Source organism: Manduca sexta, chromosome 15 (assembly GCF_014839805.1).
Source record: "Manduca sexta isolate Smith_Timp_Sample1 chromosome 15, JHU_Msex_v1.0, whole genome shotgun sequence".
Classification (NCBI taxonomy): Eukaryota; Metazoa; Arthropoda; class Insecta; order Lepidoptera; family Sphingidae; genus Manduca; species Manduca sexta.
In genome coordinates this window covers 466,520-484,768 of record NC_051129.1, presented here as the reverse complement: position 1 = coordinate 484,768, position 18,249 = coordinate 466,520, and the positions used below count along the sequence as shown (strand labels likewise).

The window sequence follows — 18,249 nt, the reverse complement described above, 5'->3', positions numbered from 1 at the left end:
TAATAATTAATAACCAAACTGGAATTGAACTACTCTTAAATCTTACAACAGCCACTCCTAGATTGCACAATAATTACGATTGTTGGCTATGTAATAATATCAGAATAAAACTATGGAACACGAAGTCAGATTTTCATTGTCGCGTGAACAGCGCAATTTGCGTAGCGAAGGCTTGCAACACAGCCTCCAAGCCGGCCGGCGCGGCGTCAGTCGCTCACTCGCCCCCGAGTCGCTTGCTTGTCGTCTGTCGCGACATCGGCCGCGACACGTCACCAAAACTTTCTCAACCGAGTTTAACTTTCGAACTGCGCCGGCGGCCTGTGTGTGTTACATTCAAATAAATAATTTTGTGTGTGTTTTGTGTTGATGTGGTTTGAAGTGAAGTAAAATGCGGAGCGCCAGGGAGGCGTTCTGCCTTCTCCTGCTTGCCGTCGCGGTGGCAGCGCAGATCGACACGAGGCATTTATCAGGTAGGCTGTACGGAATGCTTTCCTTCGCCATTTAAGTACATGTTAAAAAGTTGGCGAACGTCGAGCTAGTTTTTTGTTGTAATTTTACAATGTTGACTTAAAAAAAGTTTTTGCATTGCTCGGTATGATTGTGATGGCATGTTCACGCCGCCAATGCGTTTGGTAGAAAGTCTTCGAGGCAAAGTTTGCCACCGGCATCGTACCTAACCTACTTTTACGAATTAACGGAATTCTTCGTACAAAACTCAAACTTGTCTCGAGTCTCGTCTGTTGACAGTCGACACAACGTGGGAAAGTTAAAATTAATCATTACTTAGTCGATTATTGAGAAATGTAAACCATTTATGTTATTACGGCCAATTTAATGTAATTATATTAAGTTATTGATGTCGTTAGCTATAATAACGTTAAGAAATAACATTATTTGCTAGAATTAAATCTATGCCCATTTACTGCAGTTGTATTGTAATGTTATAGTACCCAATCACACTTATATTGCAAATAAAAGTTAAAGATAAATTACGGGCGCGTTTTATATATATGATATTATCTTTAATTAGATCTGTTAACCCGGCAATTTTATGGACAACGTTCGCTCCCTGGGGCCTCAAGTATCTATCTAGAAATTAACCTCAAGTATTTTTTTTTTTATTTACTGCTTTGAATGACGAGTCGAGCTTGCCGTTCGCTTGATGGCAAGCGATACGACCCATAAATAGTAGAAACACCATCCAGCACCTTGAATTACAACGTATTATTTGGTTATTGCACTCGCCATCCTGAGACATGAGATGTTAAGTCGCATTATGTCCAGTAGTTACACTGGCTACAATTAACACTGGCTACTGTTCTTCAAACCAGAACACAACAATGACTACGTTCTACTGCTCGGCGGCAGAAATAGACATTACAGTGGTACCTAACCAGGTGTACTCTCACATAAAAGAGACCTACCATCAGTAGCTAACTTTAGTCTCCAAGCAATCAAGTAAAACATTTTTCGCGATGGGAATTGAATTTGCATCTCATGAAACTTATGCCCGCTACGAACATTCATAATAACAGCTTCGCATGCTATGGTTCCTACTTAGTTCCATTGTCTATGAGGCAAAAAATACATTGTTCATGGCTATTTTGGTACACTATTGACTATGATATATGGTCGAAAAAAATACAAAAGGTTTGGTGTTGTCTGTCTGTTTAATGACAAGGCGTCATGATGAAATATGGTGCGAAGATTATGTTTTGCAAATTAGTTAAAATACTATCAAGTCTCTATACCTGAAAGGTAATCAGAGGCGTAACTAGTACACTTTTTGAGCTGACATCTGTCTCCGTAATGTCAAGCGAGCGTAGAATACGAAACACATTTTCTATTTAAGTGCAACTGATGCACGTATTTTTTTCAAAATCTCGTTCATATTTTCCCGTCCTGGGACCAAACTTATAAAACACAAACGATTAAATATCCTTAGTATATTAAATGGATTAAAGGCAAAACCACGTATTTAAATATTCACGGCATTATCTTCGATTGTAAACCTTATGTAACAAACCATTAGGTTTAGAATCTAGTCTTAAAGCTAAGTAATTTAATTTTGGTCGAAACTTCTAGAGATTGTAACTAATAATATCAGTCCGTAAACTGATAACAAATTAGGTTTACAACTAGACGCTCAATTGAAACAGTTTCAGAGTTTATCTTAGTAATCTATATATAACTAAAGTTTGTCTGTTGTCCGTTCGTCAGTTGTTCGCACTGTTCACTGCTGTGTTCATTATTGGTAAACTCATCCGTATCACCGGATTATGAGTGTGAAGGAACAGAGAGTGCACCTGTGTATTACGCAAACATTTGTGCACTATAATATCTCCCACGTACTTGGTTGATTTCCGTCAAGATTTGTCTTCGTGGCTGAAATTCAGCTAAGAGAGATTCATTAATTCATTTATTGCTAAACTATACTTCTGTACTTTATACTTTATGAAAAAAAAATATATATATTGATAGAATTAGTTAAATGTCTTAATTTTTAAATCATAAAGGCAAATATCTAACGTGATTTTTGAGTAAGTAGCCTGATTTACAAAAACAGTTATCTTTCGTTTGAAGTGAATATTTTCGTATCTATATAAAAAAATAAAATTTATAGTATATTAAAATATGCGTAAGAACCGCTAGAAACGTGATTTATATATTTTTTTACTCAAATATACCGCTTAAGTCGAAATTAATTCTATAATCTTAATCTTAAATTACCCAATACCTATAAAAAAACTTGATTTGTTCATTGATCTGATTAAGCAAAGAAAATATTTTTAATTTATGTCATACAGAGAAAATAAATCAGTGGAACTCGTTGAAATCTTTTTAAAGGAAACGTTATTCACGAATCACGATACGGGTAGTCGCGCGACCGGCATGTCTTGATATAGATATTTTTATTGTTTTGTTTTAAATATTTATAATGGAAATTGCTTATTAATATATCCCACATAATGAACCTTATTAACATGCATTTTTTTATTATAATTAACCTAATAAGCGATCTTAGTCAGTAGTAGTTTTGAAGTATGAAAGAGACGAAGTATTTGTTAAAAGTTGTTGAATAACATTTGTTAATGTGGTGATCGGTTATTGTTATGTGTATTTTATATTATTCTTTCTGGTTGTGGAAATCTCTATGACGGTGGTGTTGGTTTAAAACAAAGGCAGCAAGTTCCTCAAATAAAAATGCTTACGATAATGAACGTATTCGTTTTGCTGCAAACACTAACACAATTGCTTATGAATGGGAAAAAAAGCTTCGTGTAGTCTTGCGTTCGATCCCAACTCACTTTTGATTTTTCAAATCCGATTTATTTTTTATTATAATTCCTCGGTTTAACATTGACGAAAATCACCATAACAAAACCTGCAGTCATTATAATTCTTTATAAGTTTCAAGTTAAGTGAAGTCCTTTTTTTTATAGGATCGTGGCGAACAAAAAACTAATACCTCTCATTTTTATAGAAGCTTGATGTTCAGTGGCACGATTTAATGAAAGCCTAATATTAATGTGTTTGAAAATACTATTTTTATCTAATTCTATCGTAACAATAATGAGATCCTTGACATTTAACTGGTATACCAAGATATCCTCTACGTGGACGGATTGCAAAGCGCAAGGTTGCGAGGATTACCGCTTCAGTTTAACATATGTCATGTCTTTGTACTGATTATCATACAAAAGATCTGAGATTTTGATAAGATATATGTGGTATCTAGAATATTCGGTAGGTTTAATATATACTTCAGTCGTCAAGCAACATTGTGCGGGTGCTGTATTTCAGTTTACAGGACATTGTAGTCTGTAATTACTGAATGTCTAAAGGCGACGACTGCAATTTTGTTGTTACTATTTGTGGGTAGTCGACTTTACTATCAGGCTCCCGTCATTCATTGAAATTAAAAAGTGAATTATTCGAGCTGGTTCATTGGGTTTTGGTGAAGAGGATTAGAATGCCGGCTCGGCTGGGATAGTTCCTCTGTCTTAAAAAATCGACGTAAAGTTATAACTCGTACCTTTGTTCAAAACACTCAGAATAACAAATGTGTAAAACTACAAAATTCAGAAAAAATATCAAAATGTACAAATAAAGAATAGTTTTATTAAGATTTGTCAATTTCACTGAAAATATTTTTCAATTCTCTTTATTTTTACATTTTTACATATATATTCTTAAAAAAACATACATATAAAAATATAAAAAAAATAACAAAGTTAAGATTTTAATTTTATCCCCTAAATTCGGTAAACGCATCAAGTGAAGAATAGTCTCTGTGCGGTCGCCTATCGCCATTGCTGTATTGCAATGACAAGCAAAATAGAAGCTAAGAATAATCTAGAACGCACTTCACCAGACCTTGAACCCCTCTGAAACCAGTGTTATATTTCAACGGTCGTGTACGTTACACTGGAGATTAGAATCATAATTTAACTTGCGATTCTGCACAATGATATATTGTTCATAATACTCTATGTTCCCAACACTAGTTGACACTTTTGGAATATTACGTACTTCAAAAGTTAATTTCGTTTAAACCTGTTAGTTACGTTTCTTCCTGAATTGTGAATGTAACAGCCATAATAATTGCCATAGCATAAACATCGGTAAAGTAAAGGCTATAAGAGTTGTCACAAAACAAACGTAATAATTCTGACAAAATTAACTATGACTATTAAAGTCAATGAAAAAATTGTTGTTGGTTGTGTCGTGGCGACGTAACAACACGTGTTTACATTCTAATGATTCGATTGTAGAAGGAAGACTCCACGGTTATTCGTAACCAATCATCCCATTGTATCGTACGCGAGGCGATGGCTGCCGCATTCGACGACATTGACCGCCGGAAGTCGGCTCGTCTCAACGTGTTTGCCCGCTCAATGAGGCGCTTCCGGTTTGATCACATGGACTGTGATAATCAAATGTGTATCGTATTGATTTAAAAATAAAGTTTATTATCGCATGAGTAGAATTGTGTTAGCGAAATGCTGAGCTCGACTGAAATTTCACACAAGTCGTAATTTTGTTATTGTTGGACTAATATAGAATGTAAACGGTTGTGTTAAGGTTTGTATTGCATTGATGAAGAATATTGTGGTCAAGTCGCGATAGTTCTGCCATTTAAATGTAGGACATGATATGCGCGACAAATGTTGTGGTGTGCAAATGTTTGACCCAAGCCTGATTGCAGCCATTGGACCCATATTTAAAATAAAGGATTTCTTGTTTGGGAGCTATTTACTTTTTAGGAACCAGATAAAATTAAATACACATAAGTGACGAACGATAAGTTGGCCTAAATTATGATTGTGTTATAGGCAATTAAAAGGAGTCCCTTTATTACGGGCAAAACCAGATACAAACGCACATAAGCATTGAATGATAATGTTGTATTACTTCACGCGGATTTTCTCTCTCTTTCTCTCTCTCACACGGATTAGGGACAGGTAAACCTTTACCGTCAATGAAACCTTTCGACAATGTGAAATCACAAATCTATACAAACGTGCAGTTAACTCGTTTCACGGCGGATCAGTAAAGGTCACACTGTAGGAAGTCGAAAGTTAACACCGAGTTATAATACTTTCTATTTATATTTGAGAACTCGAGTGCACAGCGAGGAACTGTAACACTGATCGAGTTAAACAAATTATACTCACGCCTTTTGTCCTCCTAGGGGTAGGGATATAACAGGTGCACCCACTTTTCACCATACGTATTCCGTCCCACGATGTAATGTGGCGACATTATCATCATATTGGAGATTGAACCTGACACAGCACTGCAGTTGCACCGCAATATAACAACGCTACCGAGGCAGCACAAATTAATATAACTCAACAGGGGCGTAGCGTCCATACAACCCGATTCCTACCGGCTTTCCTTTTAGGATTATTGACGTTTGTCTTAGTTTTTGTTTTCTGTTAAATTGGCAGCGATATCTAAGGCATTATTTTTTGCATCACGTTTAGTTTCAAAAATTTAGCCACTGATTGACTGCTGGGTCGAGTCCCTAACGTTACGTCGTACATCGGAATATGTTTTCTGTTTAAAAAAGGCTTGACCAAGTCTAGTGGGTAGATTGTTGCTATGGCTGGTAAAGGTCATCTAGCGGTGTATAGTCAAGGCGACTGCAAACTAGTTTCTCAAGCCGCCGTCACTCGCGGGAACAACGGTGTTTACATTATTTCTAGTCGCTAAGATTCTTTTTTTGTAAGGAATTTACGGGACGAACGTAATTTGTTGATAAGATAAAAGTTTGGTTAAGACGTGGGTGTTGTAACTTTCTGTTAGTAAAAAATATAAATTTTCATAGCGTAATACAGCTTATTTATTTACTTTCTTTAAAGACTGGCAGCGCATCGACAATAGGGTAGTTAACTTCTTTTTTTTAATACATTTATCAAAACTATATGTCATCCAAAATCTAACAGAAAATATTTTTTTTAAATAATGATTTCTTATGTTTACGCGAATGTTAGACATTGAAATTAAACTAATTTTCGGATTCTATCGCGGTATCGGCGGGGACAGTCCCCCCCCGTGACCATGAAGGCTGCAAAGTCTTCGAAACGTCGGGAGAAAATAAAAACACCAATACTGCGATAGAATCCGAAAATTAGTTTAATTTCAATATTTTTTTTAAATCTTGAAATTTGGTCTAAGAGGTAACTGTCAAATAGTAATAGCAAACTCTGACGTCACCACATGCCACCGATCATAACGCTGCGTGCGTAAGAAAGAGATAGCACGATAACCCCACCACGTACCCACTTTTGCTTAGAAACAATTTTTCAAGTATTTATAACTGCTTTATCTTTCAATCAATTGTGATGCTGATTTCACAGAATTTCTTTTTGTATAATTATCTGTTACATATAAATAATCCATAAAATCAAACATAGGAAACTACCCTCTTCATCTGGAATTTTGGGCGCTTAACAGTAGTATAGATCTCCTAACACCAGGGAGTTACTTGCACATTGGTTTATACTATAAAAACTCAGTTCAATAATTCCAATAAAACCCAATAAACATAAGTAGAGATACACCGATGTTAATAACATTCTACCACTCGTACCGTATGTCATGAGCGTTCTTTGTCATATAACAGATATGAATATTCCTTTGTGCGGCACAACGGTAGCAACTATCAAGATCATTCCGTTGTGGATTGCATTGTTAGGGTTCAATGTATTTTGTCCGTCTATAATATGTTTCTATAGATATTCAGCTGTTATGCTTTTCTTAACTGGAAATGGCTATTGTTATAATATTGTGGTTATATTCTAACTTCACATGATTTAACGGACGCATGAAGCGGTTATGCTGAAGGTATACCACTACTACCTGTAAAAGGTTATAACATTGTTTAAACCCATGTCTATATAATGTGCGATGTGATTCCTAAAATAACCTCTCACCAAACCGTAAAGGTTTGAAAATGCAGTACATTTCTGGAAATAATGGCAGGTGATATTACCATTAAAGTCGCTTGTTTACCGACGTTTTTTCAACAAATCTGTGTCAAAATAATTCACGCGAAACGTATAAAAAATTAAATAAGATTACAGTGGAGGAAAAAATTAGGTCCGCGAAACGTAACGGCGCGCCGGAGAAAGTCCATTTCTCGTCTTTCTATTGTGCTTATTGCGACCGTTTAACCGACGAGAATTAATTTTATACTGAAACATGCTCGCTGTAAACGTTTTGAAGAATTCATGTTGCTGGTTTCGGTTTACAGGCGCGGATTCTTGTCTTGTGATTTTTTTCTTTCGTAGAGTAATAAAGAATTTATCGTCTCCAGCACTACTATTACCTACAGTAGTATCTTCTCTCTTTTTCTCTTGACTTAGAGCGAAGTCAAAGCAGGGAGAGATAATAGTTTCAGAGCAAGGCAATCAGAGAAAAATGTTGACAACGCTCCATCATGGAAAACATTAGCCTAGCTAATTATTACATTGCGGTAACTTTAACGGGAGGCAATTCCATCACTCCCCTGGATTCGTTCCTGCTTACGGATAATAAGAGCATTTTTGAATGTGCCATGGTGTGGGTGCAACGTCCTCCGAACAATTGACAATGACTCGTCGCTCGGGAACAAAAAACTCATGGAATATTATCAATTTGCATTACAATAAACAACAATTTCGTTTATTTTCAACTGTGTACACAAAAATTACGCTGTAATAAAAATAAGTGCAAAATAACGGATCTGTTGTGTTGTGCCACTTAGAATGTGGTAGGTTCAATTTGAGTTCGGTAATCGACTTTTGTTTATACGAAAAATACTAACGTGTAACGTGAGGCTGGCACCTGAAGTACACTTAATTCGCCTGTTACACAATGTGACGAAAATATGCTAAATGAATTTTAATGTATAATTATATATCTATTTTAATTTTGCGCAGATCTACATGTGTAATTTTATGATAAAACAATAATTCTCTGATTTTAATTACGCATAATGGATCGATTATCGATTATAGCTTTAATTGATATATTTAATTGCACAATTTGAGCGCACCGGATGTGGTATCGTGTGAGGCGCATAAATTTATTCTAGATCATCACGCGATCGTTGCGTGTTCGATTCTTGTGCTTTATTTTTGACCATAACCGGTTCCGGTGTTGTGTAATCCCGCTTTTACTTTTATTTTCAAAAATCTTCCGGTGTGACACTCTCTAAGATTGAATATTCATATGAATTCTTATGTTACGGTGCAAGAACTTGCTACATTATGAACTTTATACTACCTACCTCTATACATGCATCTCCACGCCGTCATGCGCTATCTCAATGCTCCCTAATTTTCTCTGGATGTTCTACTGCCCCCTGAAATAACGTTAGTAGTTTAGACAAGCAAGTTCTTTCAGCAATATACATATATCGTAAGAACTTCTCAATGCGTTTACAGAAGCACACAAGAGACCTGTCGCAATTGCTGCAAGCTTTAAAATTTGCAGAAGTCAGATCGATACACGATTCAAATTGCATGCGTTAGTCGTCTTATGCAAGTTTTCTTGCTTATCTACGCCTCGTATTAGGGAACACTTCGTCACTCTTATATCAATTTTATTTATACAATGTGTATTAAATAATAGATATAACATCATATATCAAAATTGAATAACACACTACTAAGCATACAAATAGACAGTAAATACTGATAATAATTTAATCAAAAACATAATGCGACTTTTGTATGTGAAGTCGCGAAGAACTAGTATTCTATAGAAGTTTCTAGTAAACCGTAATAAATACTTGCAATAACAGTGATTAGTAACGCTTGGTGAGTTTGTTTAACTATGTTAATGCTAACCTCTAGTTGTCACCGACAGCGACAATGTCAAAAAACAACCTGGTGATAAGTATTATCCGTACAAAAACGTTTTATTCTTGATGGGAAGCTTATATTTTGTTTTTCGGTAGTGTAGTTATAATGCGTACACGGATGTGTACGACTACTACGCGGAAGTCCTGGGGTCTCAGGTCGTGCCAAAAGTAATTGTGGTTGGGTTTTTTCATATTACAAATTACTCAGTCGCAGCTCGGAGTCATGAAATTAGCTGTGTGATACCCCTGTGCCTTCGAAAACATGTAGAGCTGTTGGTCCTGCGCCTGATCTGTCTCCAGTCATGTCGTATCCCCGTCTCACCGGACTATGAGAGTGAACAGATAGTGCACCTGTGGATTGCGTACACGCTTGTATACTATAATATCTCCTGGTTACCTGGCGGATCTCCGCTGAGATTAACCAGTGTGGCCGAAATTCGACTAGGAGGAAGTCATTTTTGAGTTGAAGCAAGTAGTACTAGGGTTTGGTAAGTGTGTATTGTCTATTTTTCAGGCTAAGCACTAAGGTTTTAAGAATACCGTAGAACATTACTGGGAATTAATGTCTGTTTCAGGGTGTGTAGTGCAATGTCGTTCAGTAATCTAACACAGTTACTGTTTTTGGTTTAAATAGCAGTTACCAATAGGAAAGTGATTGGCTCTCGTATTTCGATAAAAAATACGAAGAATAGTATCAATAAAACAGCGTCGCCCACTACATGCAAGGTAGCTACAAAAATTCGGTGTGATTACAACTCCGTTTACGTTTATGCAAAATAGGCGTAATTAATTTTAACGACTTATTGTCAATTACTCTGTCTTTTCTGTAATTGAAAGCAAAACCGGTTCGTAATCAATATCTACTCAGTAATTGTTTTAGCTAGTTAGTAATAAACTATTATAGTTAATTAAATCCTAAAATCCATTTGTAGTGAAACGATCGTTTGTGACGATTCGGGCAATTGTTATTATTATTGTGGACCTCGGCGATAAGGTGTGGATTCCCCGGGTGTTTGAAACAAAGAATCTTTACACTCGCTTTGGTTCATATCGAAACTCTTTAATTGTGAATCAATACAACTTGATTAGAATTTTTTTACCGTGAAAATCCTTTGTAGAATTGGATTCAACTTCAGGTACTTCCAAACTGTTACGATAAAAAATACTGTGTATAGTGCTAAGTTATTTTATAATATTTTAGTGTATTTATTTCATTGTACGAAATCTTGGCCTGTTGGTGTGGTTCAAAAATTCCGCGTGGAATCTAAATTCTCACGGAATACAGGCCCCGTTGTGAGTTAATTTGTTGTGAATTTGGGTTTCATATTGGATAGATAGTTAACGATAGTTGTGACATCACGACTGTTTACTATCTAAAGATAAACTATGAGGTCACGGCTTAACAATGTTATGACTACGTTACAATAAAGATATTATTTATTAAACTATACAATGATGCGTTTAATGAAGATGGCTAATATATTACATAATAAAATAAAATTTATAACCGTTGTGATCCTTTACAGTTACTAAATAAGTATTTGTTTAAGAATCGCTTTACTGGTATTAACCACATTGACTCCAAAGTTCTCAATTAAAACATAATAGTGTAAATTACTGGCACAAATAGATATTGATAACGAGATAGAGAGTACCACCCAATGAAATATACAACTCGGTGTCCCCTCGTAGCTTCGTGCAAGTGAAAAGCCTTTGCCGCTATGAAGGTTCGTAAATGTAAATTTCCAAGACAAAAAGTAGCCTATAAGTTAATTTAGGAGATGGTCTATCCGAGCGCGAAAATTCATCCAAATCCGTTCAGCTGTTTATGCGTTTACGTCTGACAAACATCCAAACATTTTCACAATTCGAAATAGTTATAATAGTAATAAACGATTACAACCAATAAGATTAGTCACGGATTATAGTTCAATGTCAAAGAAATATGTGTTGCAAGTGATTACAGATTTTATAGTGGCGGGTATTAGAGGCTATGCAAGTCGCACGGATGTAAAATAGTCGTACATAGATGGCATTCAGTACAATAAATAGAAATGTCCGAACGCACGCAGCAATGAAACCCAGCTAGCGAAAGTGTCGAGGTGGCGGGTCAACGACTGCGACGGTCGGCTGAGTCGCGCTCGGCTCGCGTTGCCATGGAAACGGAACCTCGTTTACATGGGGCTAGGGTTTAATTTTTACGTGATGGTACCAGGATTCTGTGTGTTTATCATACTCTAAGACATATTAAAACTTGCAACAGCGATCATTGCGATTGCAGCATGAATGGGCCAGTTACCCCGAACCAGTAACCCATAAACTCTCAGAAAAGCCCAGCTTTATATTGTATATAGTATGATGAACTCATCTTACTCATTAGTGAGTAATATGCGCACTGCCGTCTCTTCCCTAACTGTTATTTCTTTCCTGTAAGCAAATCAGCTTAATCTTCTAGTATTGGTGGACCGTAGATATCATCAAACATCTGGTGACTCACTAGTAAGTATGCCTGCATTAATAGAAAAGTTAGGTTTGAACCCAGATAAAGAAAGTCGAGGTTAGATAGAAGTCACCATATACAAAATCACGGGGAATTACCTTCTTTACACTAATAGATACACAATGACCGGCATCCAAACATTCTCAGGGTTTGGAAAGTAAGCTCAAAATGACGTTTAGTCTTTTGTGGCCGTGGGAGGGAGAAAGCTTGCCTCTTCACTCACTGACTATTCTCACGACAGGACGCAAATCATATCATTAATATTTGTAGTCTGCACGCGATTTGGTAACAAAATTGTGTGAAAAACGTCCGTGCTACAAAAATACGGCTTCCTTGCGCATCGCATGCGCATAATATAGATTTAAAGACGCGAGGAGTTGTGGCTGGGTAATGATGGCAAGATAGGGCGCAGCCTTTTGTTTTGCTCGGAGAGAAATTTGCTTAGAGAATTTCTTTGATGTAGACTATTAATACTATGTAAATTGAAATCGAATTTGAATATAAGATAATACTAAATAAATTTTGTTTTATTTATCAACTACGCGCGAAACTCAATCTTATTTTTAGGTCCTGGGCATTTATTAAGAACGTGCGTTTTAGCCCGCTTAAAACTATTGTATGCATTACTTTCAAAAACACTTATTTTTCATGCAATTTTCTTTCCATTACCTTCGTGTCTTGTGAAAAGAATCAAACAAACCATTCTAAATGGTTATAATTCGCCATCATTCACAGTAATGACCATGAAAGTGTGTCGCGGCGCCCTTTCCACGCGTGTACAACTGGTCGGCGCATACTAAACACTGAGATTGTACACGGACATACAACCGTTACACGTTAATACAATGTTAAATATGCAATGTTAGGAGACAGTTTGATACCCGAAGTCGAAGTCAATTTAGAGTACAATAATTTTAGTATCAAGATTTTATTTATGTGACGAAAGTAGTCTGTGGATTGTAAGACTGTTCATGAATGGTAACCATACTAAAATATGAATAACAAAGCTTAAACAGCATTTGAGTATCCTAGCTTCCTCCACTCTTGCTAGAATTTCTTCAAAATCAGAGCTTGTTAAATGTCAGAAAGACAGTATTTTATATGTATAGGTAAATAGTATTCGACATAGATAAGCTTTCCCAATAATCTAATCAAGAGAATGTCGCATACGAGAGCAATATCTTCCATGGTCTATGACAGTCTCTGATATTCTGATAATATTTTATGCAATCTAATTTCGTATTCTACGACAATTTGTTACGATGTGGAGTTTTTTTTAAAGCCTTTAATAAAAGTTATTTTTACTATCTAACAAGTTTTTGCTTACACCTAAAGCCTTTTCGTTTACAAAGGTCCTTAAGACACTAGTGATTCATAGCGTCACCTGTACAGTGACAGCATTATCTATTTTAAAAAAAACAGTTAAAAAAATCTTAACACCTTATGGGAGTAAATTACCTGGATAAAAAATATTTATAGGCAAATTAAGGACATAGTCTATCAGTGTGCCAAATTCCATCCAAATCCGTTCAGCTGTTTCTGCGTTTACTTGTAACAAACATTCAAACATTTTCACAAACTTTCGCATTTCTAATAAATCAATTTATCAAGATATATCGCAACTCATAATTCATATAAAAAAATAATACAATATAGGTAATTATGTCTGAGGAATCTAATTTTCAAATGACTGTGTTTAGACATTTATAGGAATGAAAAAACCCAAGAGCTGCCGGTTCTGGTCAACTGCCAATACATACAACACGCCTATCATGACACGGTAATTGAAATTGTCGGCTCAAGGTTTTTGTTCATTATATTTATTGTATAAAAGTAATGAGTATTGTAAACAAGTCTGTTCTAATCTGACTGCGACAACACCCGTATGGTTAGAGACCTCCAGAACCATCTACCGTCCATGTACGACTATTCAATACTGGCTTTAAGATATGATCCAGGCGATATATGTAGTAGCCTTGATGCACTATTCAATACTGCCTTTAAGATATGATTAAGACAATGTATGTATGCGTTGACGCATATGTTATGCCTTTACGCAAATTCTACAGTTATATACAACACACTGTCATCCAAACAGGCAGGATCTAAAGTACTGACATGCTTATGAAAATGGCAGTTGTATAAGTTATAGTGTAGATAGAAGTTCGACTATTCAACGTTTCATCGAACTAATACATATAATTGTTATAAGACGCGTGTGTATTTATTTATCCTATAAAACTTTTCCCTGGAATCGAACCTAACACGGCTGCAATACGATAGACCGGCAAGCGATACAAGTAACAATAAAATAATTCCGAGCATGCTATGGATCGATGTCAAAGCATTGTAACGGTGTCGGTCAGTATGTATGTACCGTACACATACGAAATAATAGTGCAGGGCTGCTCGGAAAACGTCGGCTGGCTTCGCCTCTGTGACGTCACGTGTTGATTTTCTGTTCAATGGAATTAGGGGTCGCAGTTTGAAGTTTGTCTATTTTTTATTTATAATGGTAGTTTTTTCTTTTTTATATTTTTATTAAACTGTAGCAGATTACGTTTATAATAATTTATCGTACGATTTTGTAATGTCCGTAAGGTATAAAGTTTGTAATATTTTCTTTGTTCATCTTGATGTCATTTCTTTCTTGAAGTGACTAACGTGAAAGCCAACAGACAACAAGGAAACTTTTACAGATGACATCATTTTAAGAGTACAAAGAAAATTTTATGCCAGTGTTATGTTTTACAGTACATTAACATAATATCTCACACTCGTGTGGTCCATGAATATAAAGTCAGAGTATAAAACATTTTCGTGCATCCTTATTTGGCAAACAATGAGTCAGTTTAAAATAATGCATCCATATTCAAGTAATACGCTCACGCATACCAATACACTGCGAAGAGTATTACTAAGATGTTTGGTATTATCTACCGTCTCTACGAGCTTTGGATTCCAATTTATCAACGGTTGCGTAGAATCTTTCTTTAGGTTAAAAAAATATTTTATCTTTATTATTATTATTTTTTTCTAATCTACGTTTGTTAATTTAGACGTTTTTTTACATAATTATATTAAATTCTATTGCTAATATTTCGAGAATATGTTATTTCATTATAAAAAGTGATATTTTTAAATGATATCTCCTCATACCTCTACAGAGATATTTAGAGATTTTTTTTTAATAAATTATAATCAGATAAATACTTATATAACTACATTTCCAAATGTAACGAAACAGAAATCTTCAAAACATCCATTTTATTATCTCTTACATCTCTAAATGCAAATTACTGGCACAAAATATTCAAAATAGGTAACCGACAGCCCTAGAAACTGCGCGCGCGCCTGGCACCGACTGGCACGGATAAATTAATGCAGCCAGATCAACCTACACTGGACACGCTCACCGGCCTTGCGGACTCTGACATTGGATAGCCGCATTGAGGATGCGTTATATCAACCCTTAAACTGTCCCACTAGTGGGCAAGAGTATCATTCTTAGGGATGGCGATTAGGTGAACTACATGAACTTAAAGATAAAGGAACTTTCGTTTTGCGACTCTATGTATTTGAAAGTTTTTACAGGCATAACAGTTAAAAAAAACAAAGCCTCACAGAGAGCGTGTTTTCTATTAATGAAATAGTTTTTAGAATTATTTTAGTAAATTCAGATTACAAAATCTGCTACTATATTATGTAGGGTAGACTTTATTGCATTTAATTTAAAAGTTTTTACATTTGTTATGTTTATTTCACAGGCAACTTATAAGGTTTATCCTGGGGGCTAGGATTAAATCCACAATATGCCCACAATTTCTTCTTGGTTTTAAGAATAAACTCGCATACGCAAGACCTTTGTGAAATCCTGTCACGAATGATAATAGTAAAGTTCCATGAATTTATGTGCAGTGTGAAATCATGCGTAAACCCGGATCTAATAACTACGTTTCTAGACTTGTATTATTGGAAATATGTTTTTCTATCCAATGACTTAGTTTAATTGATGGACCATAATGTAATGCTATGTCTATACTAGCAAGTATTTGCAATATATTTGCACCAAGAACTTCCAAATGCGTTTACATTACCGACAATATTTCAATAATTCTACACAAATGAGGCTGCCGCAATGATACAAACATTGCAGTAATCAGTACACTGTATAAATTCTTCCAATAATAGAATTCTATAAGTTTTCCTGCTAATCAAAACTCTGCTTAAGGTTAATCAACATCGTCATTCCGAGAATATCCAGTCAAGCGAGGTAGCACAATTCTGGCAAATGGTGAGCGACGTAACTTGTTGACATTATATTTAAACGACGCACATCAGGTCAGAATACTATCTTGAAGCTAGGGGCGACAGTCTTGTAGGTCATGATTGTTAAGTCCTACCGATTAATAATCGATTTTAACATAATCAAAATTTTGACAGTTCGAGAAAAAAAAATCTACAACTTTAGAAAATCTTTAATACAAATTGATGTATTAAAAATGTCAAGATCAATATTACAAAATGCAATTAATGCGAACGAAATGCACATATGGTGACCCAGTTCGATGCTCGGTAAACGCTGCCGAAGCGAATTATTGTTTACTTTGTAATTAGGTGATGAAGTTTCGATGATTCAATCATATTATTGCTGAATTTCGTTAATTTCTTCCGTAATGTGTATGAAAGTGACAGTGCGTAAAGGTTAAATGAAATGAAATTAGCCTTGGGATTATAGATATATCGGCCGAAGTGTTTTAATGTTTAATCCTATTTATTAGGTAAGAAATGTCTTGAAGCCTCTGTTGATGTTACTCTGGTGGTGGAACAGTAATTTTAATGAATATTCTGGTAATGAGACTACAATTTATTGGTGAGTTTTGTAGCAAGCGAGAAGCGAAAAATGTTTGGGTTGTAGCAAGGGTCGTGAGACATTTGGAGGCAGGTATGCGCGATCTCTACTTACCTCGATGATATAGGAACGATGGCGTTAATATAAACTCATTGCATGTATACTATCGGCCTATACTAATGGCGCCACGAGACGTCTACGGTCTGTACTCTGTGCAAACTGGATTTTATGACACTGTCCAGGGAACTTGTTAGCAAATATTTTTTTTATGGACAAAATTATTAACATCTTTAATTGATTAGTTCTTCGTTTATTACGAATTCCAATTATTTCTTTATTAATGATGATTACACAAGAGTAGAAACAGTTTTCGGCTTCATAAATCCAACAACTTTTTAATTAAATGTTCCTTGCGCTTTTGTCTCCATTATTTGTATCTTTGATGCTATCCCTTTTTAGATTACAGCGTGATGAATTTCAGAAAATGATGCAACACTATTGTTTCAAAATCCGCTCCTTTCGTGAGAATTCTCGGATTTACAATAATTATAGCAAAACAACTGATTGTTTTCGTTGTTTTTGTTTAATTCCCTCGCTCTCTGTCTGGAGATTATCTTGAAGGATTGTATTCACGTTAAATTAATAAGTAAAAAAATAATGATCAATGTGAATGAAATGGAATTTTAATGCTTTATTTATTTTATTCCTATTTTTTACTTCAAAACTAGTATATGAATATAAAAACAATATAGGCAAAGTTGGTACAATTGGTTGTGATTTAAAAAAAAAAAGAAACACTTTCTTAAGAATAAGAATTATTTAAAGTGCCCTACCGTTACTTTACAGGTAATGAAATGTGAACGAGATACGGCAATTCTACGGCACTTAGACATAGGCACCGTCTTGTTTCTTTTTGCGTTAAAACCAATTGATGGCATTGCTTGGTAAATTATTTAAGTATACAGGGTCATTTTGACATTGCGTTATTAAATGAAACCACATATATTTGTTCTTGAAAATAACACATTACATTATGTTACTCCAAAAATAAGAATGAAAAGTAAAAAAAGTAAGAATGAAAACTGAATAAAACAAAACTGATTAAATTTATTTAAAAGATTTATTACACGCAACATTATGAGAGCGTATTAACTCTATAATCATCTATTTCTAAGACAATCCGTCATCCGCCAAAAAACATTTGAAATAATGAAACAAACATGCAGACTAAACATTTCGCAGCAGCGCAGTTAAATCATAACGAGATGGAAGATGCTACTTATCTCGCGCCCCCAGGCCCGCCGAGAGCCGATCCCACAATAGCTGAGCTAGCTCGCTGTTTGCCTCCAAATGGGCTGTGCGTGAGTGTACATAAATATTAATTCAGTGTCATTCAGCTTTGAGTTTAAACCTCTTAAATGAATGCATGTTTGTATTTGTAACTGACTTCAACGGGAGGTTATTGAGTTCGTCATAGAATTTTTAAGTAGTGTCTTTAAGTAGTTCTATCCAATTGCATGATCCTGTGTTTGAATTCTAAAC

The 18,249-nt window shown here is 35.3% G+C and overlaps 1 protein-coding gene across 1 annotated transcript in view; it reads left to right on the top strand.

The window, feature by feature from the left end:
- Nucleotides 1–200: 200 nt before the first annotated feature.
- Nucleotides 201–18,249, top strand: part of LOC115446433 (low-density lipoprotein receptor-related protein 2) — a 214,189-nt gene continuing 196,140 nt past the window's right edge. Inside the window, 1 exon segment of the mRNA XM_037438826.1 lies at nucleotides 201–470. Coding sequence (XP_037294723.1) covers nucleotides 389–470 — 82 coding nt within the window. The 5' untranslated portion in view covers nucleotides 201–388.